Genomic DNA, 26,127 nt, shown 5'->3' with positions numbered 1-26,127 from the left:
CATAGTTGTTTTACTCTTAAAACGCTGTAGAGAGACATATTGTCACAAAAGGGAAAATTGTGTTTGTGACGAGCGGGGTTTGGTAGGGTGGGGCGAAGCGGCACCTGGGTAGAGCGAGGTCGGGAAAATCATCCATCAGTGTGCCACACCGGTCTCGTGTTCCAGTGCGGGGCGTTGGGAGTATTTAATGAGTGGAGACAGCAGCAGACGGAGAGAGAGAGAGACACATGGACTTGTGTGTTTATGTATTGACAGTAAAGCCCACAATGTTTGTAACAGTGAAAAGCGTGTGTGTAAATAAATGTCTACATGTTTGTTAAGCTGGTGTCAGCTTCCTCCTTGCCAATGCATTCCTTCAATCGTTTCAGTGTTCAATTGACATTTTTTTTCCTGGGCAATAACCATGGTAATAACCACTTTATTCAATAGTAAAAAGTGTGTCAACAAGCCCCAGTCTTCCCTTTCTTTAGTGCTTTAATGTAAGCCAAAGAAACTGAAATGCTTTTAGTAGAGTCAGTCTTTGGTTTAGATAAGCTGGTACAGTTGATTGTGTTTCATAAACATTCTCTCAAATATGTAAAACAACAACAACAATGAACTGTCATTACAAACAGGAAATTTAACACTGATGACTGTAGAGAAGTACTTTTTATAAAATAGAGGTGCCTCTTTTACAATGACTAATGACACATTACTTGTGTATGGTCTGTTATTATTAAGTGTAGAGATGGAGTGCCATGTTTGTGCGATTGTAAAGAGAGACTCACCGAGCTGTATGTCTATTACACTAGCCTGTCTGTCTGATGGGAACAAGACTTTTGGTGGTCTGGTGGTGAGAAGTGCTGTAAAAAAAAAACACACACACACACACACACACACACACACACACACACACACACACACACACACACACACACACACACACACACACACACACACACACACACATTAGTAATGAGACAGAGCAGTGTTTCTCAAACTTTTTTAAACTACAGTACCCCTTTATAGTTTATATTTTTCCCCTCAATGGCACCCGTACCACTCAAGAATAATTAAATAAACAAATATTCTCTTGAAAACAGAATTTGTTTTATATTGATATTAACAAAATAAATTAAAACAATGTAGAATTGAAGTGTTGCTTTTAAAGTAATTATTCAAGTAAATAGAACAAATTAAATTAAATAGTAAATTGCCCTACTTCAAGTGTAAAACTAAACAAAAAAAAACCCTGCAATATATAAACATTAAGAAGTTTCAAGAACATGAAAGTATTGACAGAATCTTTACTGTGTGATTATTATTACTGTATGCATTAATAGTGCAGTCAGAGTTTGACTGAGAAGCAGACCTGTCATTGAAATTTATTGGGCTTAAATTCTCTCATCATTTCCTCACTCTCATGCCATCTCAGATGTGTATGAGTTTCTTTCTTTTGAAGAACACAAAGATTTTTAGAAGAATATCTCAGCTCTGTAGGTCCATACAATACAAGTGAATGGTGACAAAACTTTGAAGCTCTTGAACTTTGACTCTAGTGTTTTAATCCATTTCTTCTGAAGTGATCCAATCGGTTTTGGATGAGAACAGTAATATATATAACTTTTTTTTCACTATAAATCACAACATTAGCAGTCTCATTGGTGATCATGATTTCAAGCTCAGTTACACTTCCTTGTGACATCTGGCTCTCTGCGCTTGTCATGCACTAGGAAGTGAAATCGAGCTTGAAATCATGATCATGCCTAGAGACTGCCATGGCAAGATGTACTGTGAATGTACAAGAAGTCCTTTGGTCACCATTCAATGTATTGTATGGACCTACAGTGCTGAGATATTCTTCCAAAAATCTTCATTTGTGTTCTGCAGAAGAACGAAAGTCACACACATCTGGGATGGCATTAGGGTGAGTAAATGAGGAGATTTTTTTATGAGGGTGAACTATTCCTTCAACCTTGACTTTAAGTAAAGCCCCTAAAAATGCATCTTGTAGGGATGCCAAAAGTAATTTGGTATCCCTGTTGATTTTAAAATATAAATATAATTTGATGCTACCTAATATGCATCCAAGTCTTTCTACAGTTTCTGTAATATCAATTCTGCGTGCGGTGTTTGTGCATGCAAGAAAAGCGCTCATAACTTATCATTATGTTTGTGTGTGTGAATGGTCAAAATACCCATCTTTGTGTGATATTGGAAACTGTGTTGACTTGGTCCATTAAGAATGCAATAAAATATTTACATTATGTAAAATGTAATTAATGTAGTGTTAAAACTGATGTGTATTAAATGATGAATTAGGAACTGTGGTTAGGAGACTCATATACACATTCAGAATTTGTTACAATGATTTTGATTCAAAAGATGCAAACTGTAAATAAAATAAAGGTAAACAAACAATTACTGCATTCAGGGGTGAAAACAGAAAAGCATGACTTTTTACAATAATGACAATGAATAAATGTAATAACTACATAAAATCTTTGTTTTAAGCTCCACTGAGATGAATGAAATGAGCATTTGTATATTTTTGTTATTTTTGACCTGTCATATGGCACTAACTGAATGTATTGCAGGTATCGGTCCAGTTGCCATGGGAATGACTAATGAGAAAGATGCCCAGACTGTTTTCCAACACTAAACATGAGCCATTGTTTTTCCTATGAAGGTACACTTGTGCCTAAATGATTTGCATGCGCAGAATAACATTTGTAAAAGCGTAAATAAAGTTACAAGCGTAATAAATAAATGTTCTTTTATTGTGAGAGTAAAGTTGAGCTAACACCATTTATTGATATAAATCTCAATCTGGTGTTCAAATATTTCTTCTTGATGCTGACTATTATTTGAATTATACAACACCGGTGTGAAACATTAAGGAATGGAACTTCCAATACAATAGCCTAATGAATAGAATATCCTTAAATAAAGAATACTTGACAAATAAAAAGTTTGTGATTCATGATAAATGAACCTAAATAACACATTGAAAGCCAGATGTTCTTTGCCATCAAATTACACATATGCAAAGTACGCACACTGACAGAAGACATTTAATTGTAGATATAATTTGCATGGTGGGTAACTGTAACATGTCTCGGATTCAGAATAACACAAGAAATGCTGTTAGACACACAGACACGCGCTTGAAGAAACACACTTTATTATATTATTGGACTGCAGTCTCGTGGAACACGTACATGTAAAAGGTTCTCACACTTTCTTTGTTTCAATCTTGTGAAATTTCTTGGCAAGAATAGTATTGTCTATGAGAATGCTGCAAATGGCATCTGCTCTGAGTTCAGTTCGCTTTATTTCCACAGAGCAGTTTGTTGCAAGCGCAACCCTGCAGCTTATACATCAGTGATTAAAACATAAAATAATACAAAAACATGTTCACCTCCAACCATGATTTAAATTTAAGTTGTGTAAAACTGTTACGATCCCTGCGTTCTCTGTTTTCACTGTCACGTTTATGTCACCTTTCATTGTGGTCCGCCCCGCGTTTTCCGTTTCACTCTCGCCAGTCGCGTCCCATGTCACTCTTCTTTGTTGTCCGTCCCGTGTTTTCCGTTTCACCGAACACGCTCCCTGTCATGTCTTCCTTGTTGCCCGCCTGTGTTTCACTGTCTCTGTTAGAACTACACTTCCCTTCGTCCTCACTCCTCATCACCGCTGTCACAGCGTTATTGTCCGCGACCTGTCGTCTATTTTATTATCACCTGTCTTCGTTAATCTATCATTGGTTTTGTTTGCTCATTGGTTCCTTTGTTCTCTGTCTGTGTATTTAAGCCCTGTCTGTTTGTTCTGTGGTTGTCGTTCGTTAATGTCAGTATAATGTTTCCGTGTATCAGTTCCGATGTCTGCTTAAACGCTCTCTGTCTGTGTTCCCTGTCAGTCTGTCTACTCGTTCATGGTTACCCTGTTGTCCGTCCAAGGTTCCCCTGCTGTTCTCACGCTCCTGCCTGTTTTCCCATCATGGACTTTGCTTTGTTCTAGTGTTTGTTTATTTCTGTCCTTATCCTAATAAAGCCCGCGTTTGGATCCGCACTCTTGTCTGTCTTCCCTCATCATCACAAAAACATTTTTTTTGGTTTCTGGATAGTAAATTTTATTTCCTAATTGCTTATGCTTCAGAAGTATAGAAAATGTCTATTATTCCCCAAAATTTGCTTTTGTGACCAGGACAGTGATATTTTGAAATTGACTTATTTTCCAGAACATTCCAGATAGATTCAGTGCTGAGTAAACTTGGAATAACTTCTAGAACTTTCCAGTAATATAAATAGTAGTATAAATACAGGGTCCTGAAGCCCACCCGTTCAGTTTAGTTCCAGCTGTCTATGTGGATTCATATCTGCATTTTTCTGAGATGGCATCAAGAGGCTGCAAGCATCCGGCAGACTATTTTACTATGTCTGCGGCCAATTTATCAAGAAAAAGTACTCTGTGGAAGCATCTGCTAAGATGTGTGAGGCCAACAAGGCATATTTCGGCATGCCTGTTGGGGATCAAGACAAACCCTGGGCACCTCATTTCACCTGCAGGCACTGCAAAAAAACCCTGGAAGGTATTGTTGCTCGGAATTTTATGTAATAAAATGTGTTAATTTTTTAAATTGTAAAAGTTTTTAATTTTAAATAGATTTTTTGGAACACCTTTGGGACAGCAGGGACACCAAGGCACACTACCACATGTGGTACTGGCCACAGCGGACCGAGTTCTCTGTGGGGAGGAACAACATCAATTTGGTCCCCCGGAAGGTGCCGATTCCATCACTGCACATCAAATTCGGCCTCGTGAAACAATTTTTCAGAGCTTTAAATAAGGTGTCGGCAGCCTTCAAGTACCTTCAAGACTTCTTCCCTAAGCTGTCTGAGGCAAAGGTCAAAGCCGGTGTCTTCGTCGGACCACAGATAAAGAAGATCCTGGAGCGCAATGAATTCCCCAGGAAGCTCACTAGTAATGAGAAAGCGGCGTGGAACAGTTTTGTCACAGTGGTTCGGGGCTTCCTGGGCAATCACAAGGCTGAAAACTATGTGGAGCTGGTTGAGACTCTGGTGAAGAACTATGGCACAATGGGCTGTAGGATGTCCCTCAGAGTTCATATCCTTGATGCCCATCTTGATAAAATCAAGGAGAACATGGGAGTGTACTCGGAGGAGCGCTTCCATCAGGATATACTGGACTTTGAACGCCGCTACCAAGGACAGTATAACCAGAACATGATAGAAGACAACATTTGGGGACTGATTCGTGAAAGTGATTTAAATTATAATCGTAAATTTCGGAAAACTACTCACTTCTAAATCTTTTGTAGTCCTTTTTGTATTACTTTAGTATAAATACATGTTAGTTTGAATTCATATGTTGTTTTTTTCTGACTTGATGTGAATTTATGTGAAAAGACACAAATTCGCCCGTTTTCTCATTGTAAATACTGTAGGTAATTTCAAAATATCACTGTTCTGGTCACAAAAGCAAAGTCTGTGGGGAATAATAACACTTTTCTATACTTTTGTGGCATAAGCAATTAGGAAATAACACTTAATACCCAGGAACAAACATTGTGTTACACAGTGTTATCATCATCATTATAATTATTATGTTTAGCCTACATTTAAATCTTTAATCATTTTACATCTTAATTTGTATTAGTAATTTAACGCAGTTTGATAGGATATTTGGATATTTGTGTGACGGTAAATGAAAGGTGGTTATATATGTTTTTGTTTTTACTACTTCGTTATTTTAATTGATTTTTTATTTCATTTGAAGTGCTATTAGAGTTTAGAAATGTCTTTGGATTGAGTTTTGAGTTTTTTTAAATAAATGAATTAAATCTTCTATCACTAATGCAAGAATATTCACCGATCCCTCATAAACTGTATATATAATTGTTTAATAAAAATATTGTGAACAAATTTTGACAAATATTGTGACTGGTATAGAATTCACAGATTAAGTAGATTAGTTGCCAAAGAGTGTTGCCCTTCACAACTGTTGAAAAGCCATCTTTCTAAAAGTTGAACAACACATTTTAATTGCACTTTTTTCAGTTTCATTTTTATTTATTTTTTTATCGCAAAAAAAAAAAAACATTCAAAGTTTGAAATCCAGCTGCCTTGCATTATTGTGTAGGTTATTGCTTAACGAAAATTACTCAATAGTGCTGCCTAGCCTCCAACCAGCGGTAATACTGGTGTTAGTCGGTTTGAACGTGAACGTGCATAAAATCATGCAGATACAGGTCAGGAGCTTCAGTTAATGTTCACATCAACATTCAGAATGAGGAAAAAAATTTGATCTCAGTGATTTGGAGTGTGGCATGATTGTTGGTGTCAGATGGGCTGGTTTGAGTATTTCTGGGATTTTCACACACAACAGTCTCTAGAATTTAAAGAAATAGAACGGTGCCATAAACAAAAAAAAATGAATGGCAGTTCTGTGGATGAAATGTCTTGTTGATGAGAGAGGTCAACAGAGAATGGCCAGACTGGTTTGAACTGATAAAGTCTACAGTAACTCAGATGACCGCTCTGTACAATTGTGGTAAGAAGAATATAATCTCAGAATGCACAAAACGTCAAACCTTGATGCGGATGGCTACAACAGCAGAAGACCACATCGGGCACTTTATTAGGACCCCCATAGTGTTCTTAATAAAGTGCTCAGTGAGTGTAATGTAAGTCTGTCTATTGCAACATAGAAAGGTGACAGTCCTTCATCCTTGAAAACATAAATAAAACTACGGGAGGTAAGATAATAAGACCCAGACTACATTGAATATGGGTTAACTTGCAACAATGATAAACATGTTTAACAACAACAGTGGGTCTAAAAAAATATATATACACATGGCCAGTGAATTTTGTACCGTGAATTACTTGCCAAGAGCATGACACCATCGAAATGTAAAGAAATATAGGAACAAAATGATCAATAACTGTGCATATTTTTGGGGCTATGCAATTTATGGTAATATTAATAAATTCCAATGTTCATTTTAAAAGGTATTTTTGTTTACTTCTGTACGATAAATAAATGTTGGTGCTGTGTTGCGGTGCCACTTGATGTCCAAATCCAGAAGCAAAATCAGTTGGGAACTTCTGCTATACCTACAGTACTACTGCACTGTTGTCTATCGTGTCCATTTCCAGGGCAAACAGACTCTTGTGGTAACCTCTCAAAGAGAGTAAGAAGTCAAGGAGAGTTCATTTCCCCATGCGCTGGATAAATGCTTGTCCGTTTGGCCCTGTATAATAGTGTGTCTCTATTGTGCAGGAACACAGTGAGAGATGAAGCCAGGAGTCTCATCCATGTTCAGGGGGCAGCTGCGGCTTGAGCATGCAAGTGAAATCTATCATTCTTGTCAACAGAAGACTGGACTGTTCACCAGACCACCCTCAATGAAACGTCAGCTCTTCATCAGCACTTCCTCTACTGCCACTAGATATACAGCAGGTATATCTTCATCACAAAATAAACCCTGACAAGTTGATTGGGGTCTTGCATCAGGGGTCTTGTATCACAATGAGTTGCTTTATTATGACCTTTATTAAGCAATAATTGCTTTAAGTGAAACACAGTAACCAATAAATAAATATAATACATATTTTTCCAATACAATATAACACATACAAATGTATATATCATTTCTATAAAAATTATTAACCTTATCAATGTTCTAATACACTTCTTTTCCACTGGTTTGCGTCAACTGAAATACATAAATTAGGTATGATTAATATAGAAAATTATACTAAGGATTTAAAACATTATCAAACTTATTTTATAGTATGTAAGGAATATTTGATGACTGACAGTAAATGTATAAATAATGAAGCATTTTTCAATAATTCAACAGCCCTGCGCCAATTATTCCACTTATATCACAGTTACTACACCGTAAGACATATTTTAGCGGTTTTATCTTCATCCATTTTCTGGTTTTCATCCCTAAAATGCTCTTGCGAGTAGAACTACTGTCTTCCAAAGCTAGATTCAGCGTCTAGCTTTGATACAGCCCAAGACTCCATTGCTTGTTGGAAAACAGCACTTTAGAAGATGGCGTGTGGGATTATCTGTGTTTGCCGCAGCACTCGTTAGCAGTAGCATTGTTTCAAATTGCCTAGATGTTTTTTCAAGTATACTTCTCAGCAGCAGCGTGGTAGCAACACCATTCTTGTTTATAGTTTGTCCATTGCTAAGCAACTGTTTTATTGAGTCGCAGGTGTCTGTGACATTAACGCTCTGTTGCTCGTGAGTGTCTATGTGTGTGCATATGTACAGTATGTGTCTGTGTGTGAGAGCGTAAGAGAGAGGGATGAATGTGGGGGTACTTTCAACAGATATATTAAAAGATATTTTGGATAATATATAATCTGTTGCATCGATCAAGTCATGGTGGTGTGTTGATATGAAGGCTCTGTGTGTTGCTTGCAAGTGTCTTTGTGTGTATGTGTGTATGTATGTGTGTCTATGAATGAGAGTGTGCGTGAGAGCGAGTGTGCTTTACACAGATATAAAATAAAATTAGGTTAGTATAGAAATAGTTGTATTGATCATGTTGCAGGAGTGTGTTGACATCAAGGGTATGTTGCTACTAAGTCTCTAAGTGTGTGCGTATGTATGCGTGTCAGTGTGGGTGTGAGTGTGGTGAGAGTGGGGTGATGATGTGAGGGTGCCACAGAAGTTTAAATACATTTATGATATTATAGATATTGTTTCTCATTCTTATTTGATTTACTTTGACAATGTCTTCTTTTTATTTGGTTATTTTGCTGTGGTGGCCTGTACGGGCTCTTTGAAATAAATACAATGATTTGGCAAGAATATCTGTCAACCAATCAGAATCAAGGATTCAACCGCTCCATGGTATAATAACTAATAATAAATAATTATTTTAAAAAAATTACATCTTTTGCTACAATAAATATTAGGGATGGGTGATATCAATTATATTATTTTTCAGTCAGATACCAATAATTTCGAGTCTGATATCGTCGATACTAATACAGACACTTCTATACAATTCATTTTTTACTTGGGATACAATGGGTAATTTTTTTACATTTGTGAGTTGAAACAGACAATGATTAGACTTCTGTTTTGTTTACCCTTACAAAAATGAACAATGTTTTCACTACAGTAACTATATTTTAACCATGGGATTTAGTTAAACCATAATTAACACACAATGACCATGATTACTACTACAATATTACTGTAGGAAAACCATGGTTTCAGCTAACTGAGTAACTAATGATATTATGTGTCAAAAACTTTTAGATATAACATGAAACTCAGTGATGTTTCTTTTTCATTTTTATATTGACTATGTGGGCATGGTAAAAACATAAATAAAGAATATCTTTCTATTCTCTTTGCATTTGTAAAATGACTCTGGGACGATGCAATAATAATGATGCAATGATGATTCTACTATTTCTGCTGTGAACTTAAAACAACTTATTTGAGAAAAATGTCCTTAGACAAATAAGGGAAAAAAGTGCTTTCCTTATTATCTAATAAATACTGTTAAGAAAATCCCACATTTTAAGAATGTGAAATCTGTGTAAAAATGATAAATCTTTGAATCAAATCTGTGCAGCATGCTCCTAAAGCAAAATGTTGTTAGTGTACTTGTTTCCAGCTGTACAGAAGTAAACCACAGTAACTAAATGCATTGGTCCAGGTGTAGACCAACACAAGCATGATAATAAATAAATAAATAATAATAATAATAATAATTATTATTATTATTTTTTAAATACATGAAACACACATACAGTACTTTTCTATTTTTGTTAGCAGAATTTATTCTGACAAGGTGTACCAATATAGTTTTGTGTCATTCCATTCCAACATTAACCTTTTATGTTTAATAATTAAAATCATAATAAAAAAGACCAACAAAATGAATTTAAACATTTAAACATTAAACAAACAAATTTACTGATCTCAAGTATCATAAGGCAGTCACAGTAATATTCATGATTTGTGTTTACTTTTGCAAATGTGCCTTGGCTACATTGACCTTTCATTCACTTAACCATAGTTTCATTTTATCTTCCTCAGGTAGAGCTTTCAAACTGTTTAAACAAACATCTGTGGGTCTTTGCATAATTTGGAGAAATTCTTTATTTATTTATTTGCATTATAAAAAACTATTGGTGTGGAAATTTGATCAATGTATTGGTGGGAAAATAGTTGGCAGCTATGGCAGAGGGTCAATTATTTTTTAGCTGGTTAGTATTAAGATTAAGATTAAGATTATTAAGATTCAACTTAAATTAGCCCTTGCCAGCAGGAATACTGTAACTACACCATTATGACATCAAACTGACATTTTCCCATTCAAAAATAGCAGTGTATTCTAAACAAATTAATTCTTTTGCAAGCAAAAAATAGATTGTGAACATTTCATTGCATTAAAGTTGTTAGATGTTTGGCCAGCAATGAATTATTTTGGAGAGCTCTTAACAACACGAAATAGACTTTCAGCACAGAGTTCGAATACAGAGTGATGAATTCAGCATTACGTCTCTGAGAATGGCCTTACACAATCATGCACCAACTCTCTGTGAGATCCAGATATGTCACAACATATGATGACATTTTTGACTCCGAGCATCTGGCCCTATCACTGCCCGACTTCTGCCAGCACACATTCCTATTTCATTCCTATTACACAGACACATTTATCACTTTTTTTACATTTTAAATATAAAGAGGGGGTAGGGTAATAAAACTTGTAATACTAATAAATCCAACAATTTACAACAATTTCAACTAAATCTCACGGAGGGATACTTTTCTCAATTGTTACCCTCTAGATTAATCCAGATGGAATCATTTTAAGGATTATGGCCCTTTTCTTCAGTCACTTGTTTCCCTGCAAGACTTATATTTGCATTGTTGTTCTTGGCAAATACATTTAACAAATACTTAAAAGATTAGTTCACCCAAAATTCTGTCATGATTACTTGACCTCATGTTTTTCCAAGCCCGTGCATTTCTCTCTTCTGTGGAACACAAAAGGAGACGTTAGGCTGAATGTTTGCCCCAGTCACCATTCACTTTCATTCAACTTTTCATCCAGCCTAACATCTCCCTTTAAGTGCACAGATGAAAGAAAGTCATATGGGTTTCCCCAAAAATGAAGGTATGTGATTAATGTTTCATTTTCATTTCTCTGTGAACTATCACTTTAAGAGTTCAAGTCAACGCTACCAGTTTAAAGTTGACAGCATGCACTGAATATAAACTGATGAAATCCTGACAGAGGAGACCTTGCTGCTAAATCAGTTAATTCATGTTTATAAGATAACAATATGCATATTAAAGATGAAAAATAAATGATATTTTGAAAAGTATGGATGTATAGTATTTATCTAGTATTTAGTATATCATTATGCATATTTATTTCTGCTACAAAGGCCTACTTATAATAAGTATATTAAAATGTAATCATTTACAAGGCAGAGAATATACCTGTATAATTCAGATGGAACTCTAGAGAGATGGAGATGAGAGGTATAACAGGTAATAAGAAGGATGAAGTGTTTATCTCTATTCTGCAGCAGTAGTTCTGCTTGTATTTTACAGAAAAGCTTTTAGCTATTTCTGACTTTCTTGCTAAAGGTGCTGAATTAGGAGTGAGCAGCAGAATGTGGCGAGACAAAACTAGATCACTCCAATGTCTCACACTTGCACTGTAGACAGCTTTGTTGGTCATAAACAGCAACATTTATTTTATAACACTATTTGGATGTCGAATGAACAGGATACATCTATCATGTCAGTAAATATGCTTCCTCTGGTCACTGTGTGGTCTCTGCAGTGGGTTGTACTGTTGTTTGAAGTGACAAAACTCCAGAAAAAATGTGTTTTGGAAAATGAGATTTGATCTCAGAGCTTTATACAACTTTGCAGTTAGTCCAGTGGTGAAGTAGTGCATGAAGATGTGGGCATACTGTGCATTTATTGAGGATATACAAAAAAAAGTTTAATAGCATAATTTTTATTGAAATGCATTAATATTTTCACTTTTAGCAGTAAAGTAAATATACAGCGCAAATGATGGTGAACAGTGCTGCTGGCGCATCAGCATTTCACTGCAGACACTAAGTGTCTGGCCCTTATTGAAACAGAAAATATGATTGGTTAGAAAATATCCAATCACATCTAAAACAAACGTTCTGATTGGTAGCTCAGCTGAGTCTGCCTTGAGTTATGGGTCAAAAGCCTCCTCATTGTTCTGGCAGCCATAAATATCATAACTCATTATAGATGGGCATATGCAAAATCCTTTGAAAGATGGGTGGGCATATGGAACATGCCTGTACATTCCCTAGACTACACTACTGAGTTAGTCTAACCTTTAGAGCCTCGTTTTCACTCACGTGCAAAACCAAACATGGCGCTACTGTGAATAAGGTAAGCAGCGCTATCTTTGATTGTTAACAGGAATGACAACGAGAATGTGAGGGATATCTTTAATGGGCTGCACTGCAGTTTAAAGTGTTTTTGGATCGCATGGGCGATAAAACATTGAAAAATATCTTTCCAAGAAATTTCAGTAGACAAAAAACTTCAAACAACACTAGATGTGGAAAATCAGATGTGATCTTTAGCTTTAAACCGTGCATGTCATTGAAGAGGCCGTAAGTCTATCCCACAGAGACTCCTTTTCATTTCCGTCAAAAAATAAATAAAAATAAAATGCTGCTACCGTGAATAAGGTCCATGAGCTTCGGAAAACTTCATGCGAGGAAGACAGAAAGAGAGTTAGAGAGAGAGACACACAGTAGCACTGATTTACTCACACTGATTCTGGAATTACGATAGAAAGACTAAATAAATGTGAGCAGCAATTCCCTGCAATATGAAAGTGGAACTTGCAGGAATTATTAAATGATGCGCAATAACCACAATCCCACAGCAGATCTCTTTTGACACTCTAGAGAAGAGACGTGAGATCATGTGGTCTTTTTTTCTGAGGAGAAACATCTGAGAAGCAGGAGACAACTGAAATAAAGAGATCTAATTTAAATTTTTTCAGTAACACAATAAACTTGTGTAAAGGGGGTTAAAGGGAAAGGAGGAGGCGAGAACCGGCTTGAGAATATATATATATATTTTTAAATAAAACTGAACCAAAGAGACAAATACACACACACAGGTGTCGGACAGCTGTCCGTAAATCTCTCTATTCCCCGCACTGCAGCTTCCAGTTGGCCTTTATCCCTCTCTGAGGCTTGATTAGTCTTATTAGGGGCCGGGTGTGCGGAATCACGACTTGGCCCCGCCCTCCACCCTGTCACATTCCTCCCTTATTCTCATGTACACCCCCACCCCCTCTTTTTTTCCTCCCTTATTCTCATGTACACCCCCACCCCCTCTTTCCCTGGGGAGGGGCGGGCCTTACGCACCATCTGCCGGCAGGTCATCCCAGTTTACCTGGATGAGGAACTGGACAAGGGGAGGAAAAGAAAAAGTGTGGCACCTACACGCCGTAAAAGAGATCATGCCAAATTAACAAAACATTTTAAAAAGAGAGGGAAAGGCCAACACAGAGCGGAAGTGGAAGAGAGAGAGGAGAGAAAAAAAAACACTTACTCACCGGTTCTCAGATACGGCGTAGCTTGTTCCTCAGCCACTCCTCCACCCTCTAATGGACGACAGCCGCACCTCCCTGGGTGGATCGGAGGCAGTCCTCCAGCCCCTGGCGGATGGAACGCCCTGCCACGTTTTTGGTGGACGGTAGGGGTCTTCCCCGCCCCTGGCAGCGATAACCGCTCCAGGTGGTTGGTCGGGAGCCCCTCCTCCACTCGCGGTCGGTGGCCGTTCCTCCTCTTCCAGGTGGCCGGTCTCCTCCGTCCTCTGGTGGATGTCCCAGCTGCTCCATTGGGGTGGATGGTAGTGGTGAGGACTCTATTACGGTGCATCCCTCCTCCTTCCCGGATTTTGGCACCAGTGTAAAGGGGTCAAAGGAAAGGAGGAGGCGAGAACCAGCTCGACAATAGAAATAACATCATAAAATGATAATATGTCATTAGAGAATTAGGAAACATGCTAAGTTGAAATATTGGCTTCTCCAATAACAATGCTAAAGCCAGTATATTCTACTTTCCATTCCTGGCTGGAATTTCTGTTTATGTTTTGGCCTGTGTGATACCGCCCACTGCCCACTCACCAATAGCATGTCGACACCGCCGGGTTGCCAGATTTGAACAAGTTTGCAGGCAAACAACACTGCGAGCTGCAGCCATGGAAGCCAGCAAACAAACTGATCAGAGATAACAGATTCCACCCGACCTAAAAAGCCTTGACATCCTTCTAAAAACCACCATGACCAGAGGCATAGTAAAATAAGGATAAATATTGGAGATGCCTTTGGAAGCTGGCGACAGCTTAACGCCCAGAAAACCCCTTTAAAACGGATGCTGAGTTGGCTAATTCAGGCAACCCGTATGAGCTTCGAGTCTGGGGCGGGGCAGCCAACTCTCCAATATTTTGAATTTGGACTGCAGTACCCATTTCAAACACTTGTTGTCAATCTTACATATAGCATATTTAAATGTTCATTGTTAGTTCATGTATTGTAAAGTGTAACTGTTTTGTCTTTCCTGTGAGTCTTTCAGAGTCTGATCCAATTATTTTGCCAGTAGTGTGATTTTACCATCTTAAATCTAAAACTTTACACGTACATACATTTAAACGGTTTGTAATGAATTACAGGGCAAATTAGGTTTTCATAAAGTTGTGCTTTTCCTGTACATGCAGTGAATGTATTATGCACAAAATAGCAGGATGAACAAATATTGGCATGGACCACTGAACTCTTGATGCATAATTTAGTTATTCATATGCATTTCTGTACAAAAAAAGCTATCTTTATGAAAATGAGACTAATTACACAGTGACCATTAAATTCACAAGTCACTGCTTCTTTATCATCTCATTAATCTAATGTGGACTTACGGCCAATATGAAAGCTGCTGAAATTGAAACAAAACTTCATTTATATCATACCATGATGTGTTAGAATTGTGATACGTTAGCAACAGTAATGGTGCTGACATTTCCTTCATCAGCACAGGTTTTGACAAGCAAGGTGCCCTAGCTTTGTGTTTGAAAGGCTGATCGGCCTAGAAGCTCAATATGGTCAGGGTTAGAGTCCTGCCACCATGTCAAGAACGAATCGAGGCACCTTCCTGCAATGGGCAGCAACAGACTCTATGAAAGATTGCACACACAACAACTAAGTAATTGCAAAGTCTTTGTGGTCAGATTTAGAATATATAATTTTTACTTGCTAACTGCCTTGAACAAAACTCTTGAACATCTTTCAAAGATTCACCAGGAATATCACAAACTTCAAATGGTCAAATATAGAAACAATTATCAAATCTAGACTTAATTGTAGTAGCTTGTGAACTAGTTTACAAAACTTTTTTTTCGCTCTTGAATATCTGTCTCAGTCATCTCTTCTAGACAGCAATGAGATTCAAAGAAAAGCAAACGGAGAGTTCTCTCAAGAGGTCTCAACAATGTCTCAAACTCTCAGAGATCTCAACATGAACTCAAAATTTCTCATCAAATCCTCACCAAGACCTTAATTCTCCTTAATTTTATAGCTCTATACGCTAACTGTATTCCAACAATTCACTCATTGTTGTGTTCTCTTATGAGATTTTAGGAGAAACTAGCGGAAACAAAGTTGATAAAATATAACCAAAAATTCCATTATGTATCCTAATGAAAAAGTATCAAAGAGCAAATAAGAGCAAATAAAATGGCTTTCAGAAGTTGTGAAGCAGCCTTCTAATCGGACATTCCCAACTCTTTCCATTTTACAGCTAATATACAATATGCGTTAGACGCAAACCACTCATAGTCAGAGGTTAATGGTCCCCTTGAATAAAGAGAGATGCCCTTCATGACCTGTATATATAATCCTTAGAAACATAATGGTTTTGGGAATATATTACCAGTTGATGCCATGCACGTAGGCAGGTATTTCTTAAACGTTATCAAAGGTGTATGTGAATGGCATTCTGGTTTGTTATATTCTTATATATCTTCTCCTAACTTTTGAACTTACCCAAGAAGAGAGAAATTTAATATGATGGTGTTGTCTCCATTTAGGAGAAACCCTTATGAGCAGATTAAACTGAAACCCCTTTGCAAAGCCCTGACAGAGATATGCTGCGGCAACTCAAAATAGCCCATGAAACGCTGCTTATGCAATAGTACATGTGTGAGAGCATCTTCCTTCCGCTTCCAAATACAGACCAGCCAGCTGAACTTCTGTATGGGTGCTTAACACGAGTAGGAACAACATATCTGAAAATATCTAGACTAAATCAATATGAAAAGAAACTAAACAAAAAGTTAAATGCTTAAAATATTGTAACTGCCTGAAGAATTGCCTGTTATAGAAATAAACTGAATAAATAACTGAAACAGAGTGTCCTAACCAGACGTGATGTGATAAAGCACACCAGAAAAACTCACTGAACCAAAATCCTGCTCCTCGTGAATGGATGTTTCTACAACTTTGGGCACTTTCATGTCCCATGAATTGATTTAATTACAAGACGAACAGATTTTAATCATCATTCTCGGAATAATTTAGCATAATAATGTGGGTATGACCAGGGATGGATTACCAACCGGGCCAATGGGGCAAGTGCCCAGGGGCCCTGGCCTTTAAGGTTGCACGATCCAGTTTGGCGATTCCCAACTAAGAATGGGTGGCATGCATTTCGTGTCATGACCGGGACTCATGCATCCACTAACAGAGGTTTGCTTGCTATAAATTACTATTGCTTAGCCAATAATACACTAATATTTCAGTATTATAATAATAATCAAATGGGTTCAAAAAATTACTGAAGTTATTCATTCAAAACTTTGAATCTACTTGTCTAGAGTGTCTGTTTGATTGAAATAAAAAGTAATTTTAGAGCAAATACATAATTCTCTAGATATATTTTACATATGCAGGCTGAAAAATATAGATATACAGCCTTATTGTTTGTAGAAATATTGCCCAGCCATACTGTTGTGCCATTAAAAGTCATGCTGTTGTTGTTTATTTCTGATTCAAAAATAATTGTTTTGTATTATATTTTGAGGAGGGCTGTCAATCGATTACACAAATGTATAGAATGAATCACATATATAAATACTTGCTGAGAAAGCCCCTCAAATAACAATAATTAATTATACTGCATAATGATTAAATTATAAATAGTTATTTAAATAATTACATATATACACACATATACACATACATACAAAATATAATACAAGATGAAGGAAACAGTGACAAGGAACACACAACTCCATAAGATGTTGGTTAATGGAGAAAAATAACATTGGGAGAAACCAGACTCACTGTGGGGGCCAGTTCCCCTCTGACTAACATCATGAATATAATGCCAATATTACTTATGTATAGTTCAAGTCATGCTTTAAAATTATTAAACTAAGTAAGTGTTAAGGGTCAGTGTTTAAACATAGATTTTGTATGAATTGTAAGATTAATGACCAATGTCTTTGAAGTCCATCCTGGACAACTGCAGAAGTTCACATAGATGCAATTGTCCTTGTTAATTGACTCATGAAGGCTTTTGTTGGCAATTAATTGATAGTGTATGTATTCTATTTCAAGAGTGTAATCCATCAATAGACCGAGGTGATGCAGTCAGAGATCACTGAGGTGCTGGTTGTTCCAAACCTGTATGACTTTCTTTCTTCCATGCAACAAAATAAGGAGATATTAGACAGAATGTTTGCCTAAGTCACTATTTACTTTCAGTTAATATTTTTTTGTATATATATATATATATATATATATATACAGAAATAAAATTGGAGTTATGCAATCATCTGCCATAGCACCTCAGAAAACGGTGTCTAATAATTTTCCTCATATGCAACTTCAATCCTTTGCTGTCATAGGTCAAGAAGAGCTAAAAAAATTAATAGAAACATCAAAAACCACAACATGTTTATTAGATCCTATAACAACCAGGCTCTTAAAAGAGGTATCTCTTGTAATTTTATTTCAAGAATCATTTCTTAATATTATTAATTCCTCGCTATCCTTAAGACATGTCCCAAGAAACTTTAAAGCCACAACATGATCCTGGAGAACTGGCTAATTATAGACTGATTTCAAATCTCCTGTTTATGTCGAAAATATTAGAAAAGGTAGTATCCTCACAAATATGTTAATTTCTACAGAGAAATAGTATATATGAACAATTTCAGTCAGGATTTAGGCCTCATCACAGTACAGAGACTGCACTTATCAGAGTTACAAATGACTTGCTCTTATCATCTGAACACGGCTGCATTTCACTTCTAGTGCTTTTAGATCTTAGTGCTGCATTCGACATGATACCGCTACCACTTTGTTTATGTAAATGAGTAATTGTCAAACCAAACAAAAGTAAAGTATGGAGTGCCACAGGGATGAGTTTTAGGGCCTCTGCTTTTCTCCTTGTATATGCTTCCCCTGGGAGATATTATTAGGAATCGTGGAATAAGTTTCCACTGCTATGCTGACGATATCCAACTTTATATTTCTTCAAAACCTGATGAGATTTCACAATTCTCCAAATTAGCAGAGTGTATCAATGAAATAAAAGATTGGATTTGACCAGAAATTTCCTTCTACTCAATTCCGACAAAATAGAGGAACTTATTATTGGACCAAAAAACTCTAAAAATAAGACGGTAAAATATAATTTGACTCTTGATAGATGTACTGTTATATCATCTTCAACAGCGAAGAAATTAGGTGTTATATTTGATACCAATCTGTCCTTTGAAAATCAAATTACCAATGTTTGTAGAACAGCATTCTTCCACCTAAGAAATATTGCTAAATTACAGCACATGCTCTCTGTTGTTGATGCCGAAAAACTAATTAATGCGTTCATGACCTCAAGACTAGATTATCGTAATGCATTACTGGGAGGATGTCCAGAAAGATCAATAAATAAACTTAAATTGGTTCAAAATGCAGCAGCCAGAGTGCTAACGAGAACCAAGAAATATGATCATATTGGCCCCATTTTATCGTTACAATGGCTACCTGTTAAATTTCGTATTAAATAAAACATTGTGTTAACTACATACAAAGCTTTATATGGTCTAGCTCCGCAGTACTTAAGTGACCTTCTGTCACGCTATATTCCGTCATGTTCATTATGATCGCAAAATTCTGGCCTGTTAATAGTTCCTAGAATATCAAAATCCACAAAAGGAGGTAGATTCTTATCATATTTGGCTCCTAAACTATGGAATAGTCTCCCTAACACTGTTCGAGATGCAGACACACTCTCTCAGTTTAAGTCTAGACTAAAGACTCATCTATTTAGCCAGGCATACACCTAATTTATCCTCCAACCCACAATTAGTCTGCTTTAGTTAGGTCTGCCGGAACCTGAAACATTCATCATTATCTATAACTCTGCAAAAGATTTAATGGCATCTATGCTTATATTTTTTTATATGTTTCCCTGTCTCAACCTCGGGATTCTTATCCTGAGGTCACCAGAAATGGCTGAATCCAGCTCCATTCCTGCTTTGTGTTGGATTCCACTGCTACGTGTTGCTGTGTGATGATGACTAAATGTAGCTGGTCATACATAATTCCAGTCTATTATGATGGACTTCAGAGGATGAACTGATGCCAACTCCAACCATAAGACATGGGATACTTCATATGCCATTGTCTGAACTTTGGATTTAGGATGGACCACACCGAACCTCACCTAAATTACAGGCGAGATTGAACTGCGATGAACCTCACTGATCTCTGCCTGCATCACCTCGGTCTATTGATGGACTACACTCTTGAAATGGAATGCATAGACTATCAATTGTCAACAAAATTTTAAACAATGACTTGTACTATACATAAGTAATGTTGGCATTATATTCATGATGTTAGTAAGAGGGGAACTGGCCCTCACAGTGAGTCTGGTTTCTCCCAATGTTATTTTTCTCCATTAATCAACATCTTATGGAGTTTTGTGTTCCTTGCCACAGTCGCCTTCAGCTTGCTCACTGGGTTTATAAAAACAATTATTATTTAATTATTTATTTTTAAACCCAATTCAAAATCATATTTTGGAAACGTAGTTAAGCAGTACTTGCATTCGACAAACAGGACTTGCATTAGTGCTTCATGGAAACTCCGCCTTAGTTGTGTGTTTTTTATGCATCATTCTGTCCATATCAAGATTGCATTATTCTTGTGCATGTTCAAGTCAAGATCAAGGCCAGGTCACATCCCATCATGTCATTTCAAGTCACGTCAGGTCAGACCAAGGTCAGGTCAAGTCTTTGTTTTGTTCTTTTGAATACTTTTAAGTATTGTTGTTTTGCTTTCACAATAAACACTATATTTGAGCTCGGTTTTATCTTGGTATTCAGTGCTGCTTTGTAACAAACCCCTAAATCTGCAGCGTTTTATGTTCTCCACGTTAAGACAGTCTTCATGTCATTCATAGACAAACAATAAAAACAGTCTTGTTTTCCCAGATTTATCCTGCAGTTATGATAAACCTTATAAACATTTCTGGACTGGTCTTCTAAAAGAGGTTTGTTTATCTGTGTCATGTCAATAAATGTGGTGTCTTAGAGTTAGACTCAGCCAGTGACAGTTCTGAGTAAAACTTTATGAGCGTATGAGGAGTCGAAGAAATAAAACTCCTGGTAAGCCTGTTATTAGTGTTATATGTATTAATATAGAGGAATGTCATGTATAAACCTCTGCCAGAGCATTTAAATATATTGAGGCAATTCTTATTTTCTTTTTCATCACAAGCTTATCTGCTGTTGTTATTACATACATTCAGCATCTGATCTTTGTGTGAGCGTCTATGCTGTATTATTCTGCATCTCAGTGCTGTTACTTTTGGACTGTGTGTAGTAGCTAGTTATAGAGTGAACTACATCCCATTAACATTGACTACACTGTCATGGAGTTTTTATCACAGAGTACAGTGTGCTCTTTAAAGAGTTTGAAACGTAAGGGTGATAACACTGCCTTGCCAAAATAATTTTCTCGAGGTTGCAGCAATATTTCTATGATGCCAACAAGTTAAAGGTCACTCGATTTCAAGTTACACTTTGAAAATGAACAGAATGCACTCCAAAAGAAAAGCTTGTGGCAACAGTTGCAAAATGCAAACTTCAAAGATAGTTCTTCATATTGTTTAACAAACAGTGGTCGCTGATGCTCGTTTTGGGCACAGAGTGATTTACTCAAGCAATAAGGCACTTGAGACTGAGCATTAAAGTGATTTAAACACCAGTTACATAGTGTTCTTTTAAACAACGCAAAGCAGGATGAGTAAACCCTCTTTACTGTAGTACAATCAAGGTAAACATGACCTTGAGTGGCTTTTATAATAAAGTGTGTTTGTTTGCTAATAAAGTGTGATATGAATGAAATCTAGCTGATACAATTGGACTGAAAATGGCAGAAGATTCTGCCCAACGTTTAATTACAGCATGTCTTCTGATTTTATGGCATATACTCAAAAATTCATACCGATGAAAATGTGTCTAATTAACTCTATCTGCAAAACAAACAGAACATTTTAATGTGTATAATGAAAGTCATTCAAATAAATGATGACTAACCAATTTCTTGCACATTATTTGAGACAAAGTATAAAGTAAATATATTTATTAGTTAACAATTTTCAACTGATTAACAGCCCTAATTATAATAAATAAATAAATGAATGAATAAATAAATAGTTCTTTTGGAAGTATAGGTGATATTGTAGACGTGTTGACATGGCACATTTATATAGCCACCTTTTCCCTATGTCCCATGATGCTTAGCACGAAATGTGGGCGTTACTTCCGTTATCAAGTAAACATAGCGTTTGTGCTTGTCATCTTGTCACCTTGCGTGTTGATATCAGACAGAGACACTGAGGAAGAGCCGTGAAGTTCTTGTGCTTGGGTATGTAATCTCTTTTTTCAAGTTTACGGATGGCTATTTCCTTTTAACTCTGCACGTAAGTTTAAACTTTTGTTCAGCGCAGCAGTTGACTGAGAGGTGGATCTTCGCTGCCATCCAGGAAGCATCAGGACGGTGTTTACCCCTCAAATGTGATGTAGTCACATACGTTTTTGACTGATCTAATCACAAAACATTTTACACTATGTTTATAACTGTATTTAGCACTGACCATTTGTGATCAGATCGTCAGAAACTTCAAGGGAAATCTTAATACAAGCTGGAAACAGGTTCTAAAATGACTTCAATCGGAGCTAGCATAGTCCCCAGTAAGTCCCCCAGGAAAAAGGTGGATACAATGTGGCGGAATACCCGCCCTTCCCTCACATCATCGTCGCCCCACCTCTGAAGAGAGGCGCAATGTAATAAGCCTCGTCTGGCATTGGATGCTGAGGCGCACCTGATGTGAATAGAGCCTCATCACTAAGGCTTTTAAAATGTAGAGAGCGCCTCTCCTCAGGAGGCTAGCCTCTATCTCTAAGAACATGCACACTGGCATCCTCGGACTTGCAGGTCCAGGAGCAGAGTGGGGAGGGTACCAGCCAAATTAGATTTGCGTCGCCGGACCAGCTCCGCTGGAACAGATTAGATGAGTCGCCAGGGATTAAAGCACGCGTCAAGGCGACGCTGCATCCCAATTAAAACAAAAGAACATGAAATCTATTATCAGCAATGTTAGTAAATATCAGTAAACGGAGTGCACACATTTCAATACAATTACATTTGAATATAAAATAAACAGGTTAGGGTTACAAGCCACAAAAGCTTCAAAAAGATCTTAATTGAATGCTAAAACATGTCCTTCGAATATCATATTTTGAATATCACTGTGATTTATTTTTCATATTTATTTAAATAATGCATTCAATAATGTATGCAGTCACAACAAGTCCTCATAGTTTCTGGAATGGGTCTAAATATAAAGTGTGTATATGATGCAGAGTCTTTTGTGTATATGATGCAGAGCTGTTTTAATGAGCATGAACTGTGGAACATACACTCACAAAAAACACAAAATTCAATTTTTTTTTTCTTTTCCGCCTGCCAATTAATTTCTGCTTGAGCCAGCAAATACTGTATATCTAATGTCTCTCCAACAACCATCAAGAAACTCTTCACAGCATCAATAAAAAGGTTTTTCACAGGAAGGTTTATTTGATTACCTTTTTATTTTACTTGAAGGGTTTGTGAATTCAACAATTTACAATAAAGAAGTATATGCAACCACTAAACAAACAGAAATTGCTAAATATTTTTGGACACATTAAACGACTGCTGGAGTTTCCGCTAGAAACGTGCAGCACAATGTTTGATAAAATATACACTGATATGCTGATTGAGCAGTTTGCACATACACAACTATGATGGGATGCACACTCTTAAATAATGCAGCTGAACTCAGAGAGAAGAGAGAGAGAGAGAGAGATCAAAATATTCAGCCAATGCCTTTCTGAAGGCAAAAATTAGAAAGAAGTGAAATGTGCAAAAACATGCAGATCTGTTCATGAATTAATACTTAAAATAAAATATCATTTGCAGCCTATTTTTATTTCCATAACATAACCATGACAGTGAAACAGGATATTTAACAAGAAAACAAAAACTATATATATATGTATATATTTATCCATGAGCAATCGGTTAGATGGTGAAAAGTGGCCACTGCATTCCAGAAAGCAGTCAGACCTGAATGAGAGTTTGTTATCTATTTGTCTACTGGTTGACATTTAACAGTAGCCCGCACAGCCTAGGTGACCTAGACATTACGTTAAAAGCCAGTAAAAGTGTTATTTACACAGAAATTGCTAGTTTAAGAGATCCAAATCACTGTATTTCTGCTTGATGTCAAACTGACATGAAAATAAAACAATTTTTTTTCAGCAAATAAATTACCATTGCATTTTTGTTTATCTAATAAAGTGCTTCTGTAAAGGTCCTCACAGCATAATCTAAAACACAACATTGGCCTTATTTTTCAGCAAATAAATTGCTGCACAATAGAGCATCACAATAAAAAAGAAAACACTGATAAAAACTTGTATGCAGTACAACAGCATTCTACCTTGTGAGATATTGCTTAAAACATTATTATTGTAATTATTTTTATTGTGAAAAATATACACTGGTGGGGAAAAGATTAGAATAATGCAAAGATTTTGCTGTTTCGGAAGGAAATTGGTACTTTAATTCACCAAAGTGGCATTCAACTGATCACAAAGTATAGTCAGGACATTACTGATGTAAAAATACAGCACCATCACTATTTGAAAAATGTCATTTTTGATCAAATCTAGACAGCAGCATCACTCCAACAACACGAGTAATCATGCTAAATTGATCATTTGGTGCTAGAAAATCACTTGCCATTATATCAAACACAGCTGAAAGATATTTGACTCATTAAATGAAGCTGAAAATTGTCTTTGTGTTTGTTTTTGAGTTGCCACATTATGCAATAGACTGGCATGTCTTAAGGTCAATATTATGTAAAAAATGGCAAAAAAAGAAACAGTTTTCTCTAGAAACTCATCAGTCAATCATTGAAGAATGAAGGCTATACAATAGTGCTTTCCCAATTTATCGGTCGGCCGATATTAACCATTCATAGATATATCGGTATCTGCATATATTTTTTTCAGATATGCGCAGATATATGAAAAAGTTTTTTCAGTACATATAATGCAGAAAACAATGCTTGGGGTGATTTAGAATTGGTGTCATAACAGAGTTTGTGTCATGTACAACAGTAAAGAGAAGACTCAGGGGTGCAGGCCTTATGGGAAGAATTGCAAAGAAAAAGCCACTTTTGAAACAGAAAAAGAAAAAGAAAAGGTTAAAAGAAACACAGACATTGGACAACAGATAATTGGAAAAGAGTGTTATGGATCTTAACCCCATTGAGCTTTTGTGGGATCAGCTAGACTGTAAGGTGTGTGAGAAGTGCCCGACAAGACAGTCACACCTATGGCAAGTGTTACAGGAAGTGTGTGGTGAAATGTCACCTGAGTATCTGGATAAACTGACAGCTAGAATGTCAAGGATCTGCAAAGCTGTCATTGATGCACATGGAGGATTTTTTTGATGAGAACTCTTTGAAGTTCCCTTTAAGAAGTGTGAAAATGTTTATCAAATTGTAATATTAATTTTTCATGTTATTAATGTCCTGACTATACATTGTGATCAGTTGAATGCCACTTTGGTGAATAAAAGTACCAATTTCTTCTCATAAGAGCAAAATCTGTATATTATTCCAAACTTTTAGCCACCAGTGTATTATACATTTTAGTGACTATATAATTTTACTATACATTTTAACATATTTCTGTCGCACGTTGAATTGAGCTTTTATTTTGTCATGAAGGCTTTTCAGTTTGTGTTTTTCATGGCAGCTTCACACCTTAAATGGCCCTGTGCCATTATTAAAGCGCAAAATGCTGCAATTTAATTATATAAACAAAGTCTGCAGGCACTACGTGCTTCACAGTGAAAAAGTGCTCTGTTCTGTAGTATAATACAACACGCACAGCGGGTGTAATTCTATTAATATGGTGATACACATTCACTGATGCACAGCACATGCAGACAGTATACTGTACTTCTTTATTTAAATGGCATCCTTTCACCCATAAGGAATTTAGTTAGCTGAAAAATATGTAGATATATTATTTGGAGCCATATCACCCAGCCCTACTTACAAATACATCTTACGCATTCTTACCTGTCAAACGCTGTGGTGTGTAAGCACCCTTAATTGAAATCTTGCAATTTAATCTTTTTCTTTTTCTTCTACATTTAATTTTACTGCTAGCATGTGAGTTACTGTTTGGCCTTGATCATTAATCTTCAGTTCAGTTAATATCCTTTAGTTTTAGAAAATTGGCCACCAAAAATCTTTAGTTTAGTAATTTACAACATGACTTGTATTTACACACAGTTAACCGATACTGGCATTATATTAATGCTGTATAGCTAGAGGGGAACTGGTTCCCCCAGCTGAGCCTGAATTATCCCAATGTTTTTTCATGCCATTTTTTCCATTAACATCTTATGGGTTTCTTGCC

At 36.5% G+C, this 26,127-nt stretch overlaps 1 protein-coding gene across 1 annotated transcript in view; it reads right to left on the bottom strand.

Moving 5' to 3' along the window:
- Positions 1–26,127, bottom strand: part of LOC127659530 (X-linked interleukin-1 receptor accessory protein-like 2) — a 564,853-nt gene that overhangs the window by 51,571 nt on the left and 487,155 nt on the right. Inside the window, exon 6 of the mRNA XM_052149394.1 lies at positions 768–842. Coding sequence (XP_052005354.1) covers positions 768–842 — 75 coding nt within the window. The remainder of the gene's footprint in view (positions 1–767; positions 843–26,127) is intronic.

This window comes from Xyrauchen texanus, chromosome 19, assembly GCF_025860055.1.
Source record: "Xyrauchen texanus isolate HMW12.3.18 chromosome 19, RBS_HiC_50CHRs, whole genome shotgun sequence".
NCBI lineage: Eukaryota > Metazoa > Chordata > Actinopteri > Cypriniformes > Catostomidae > Xyrauchen > Xyrauchen texanus.
This window is presented reverse-complemented; position numbering and strand designations above follow the sequence as displayed.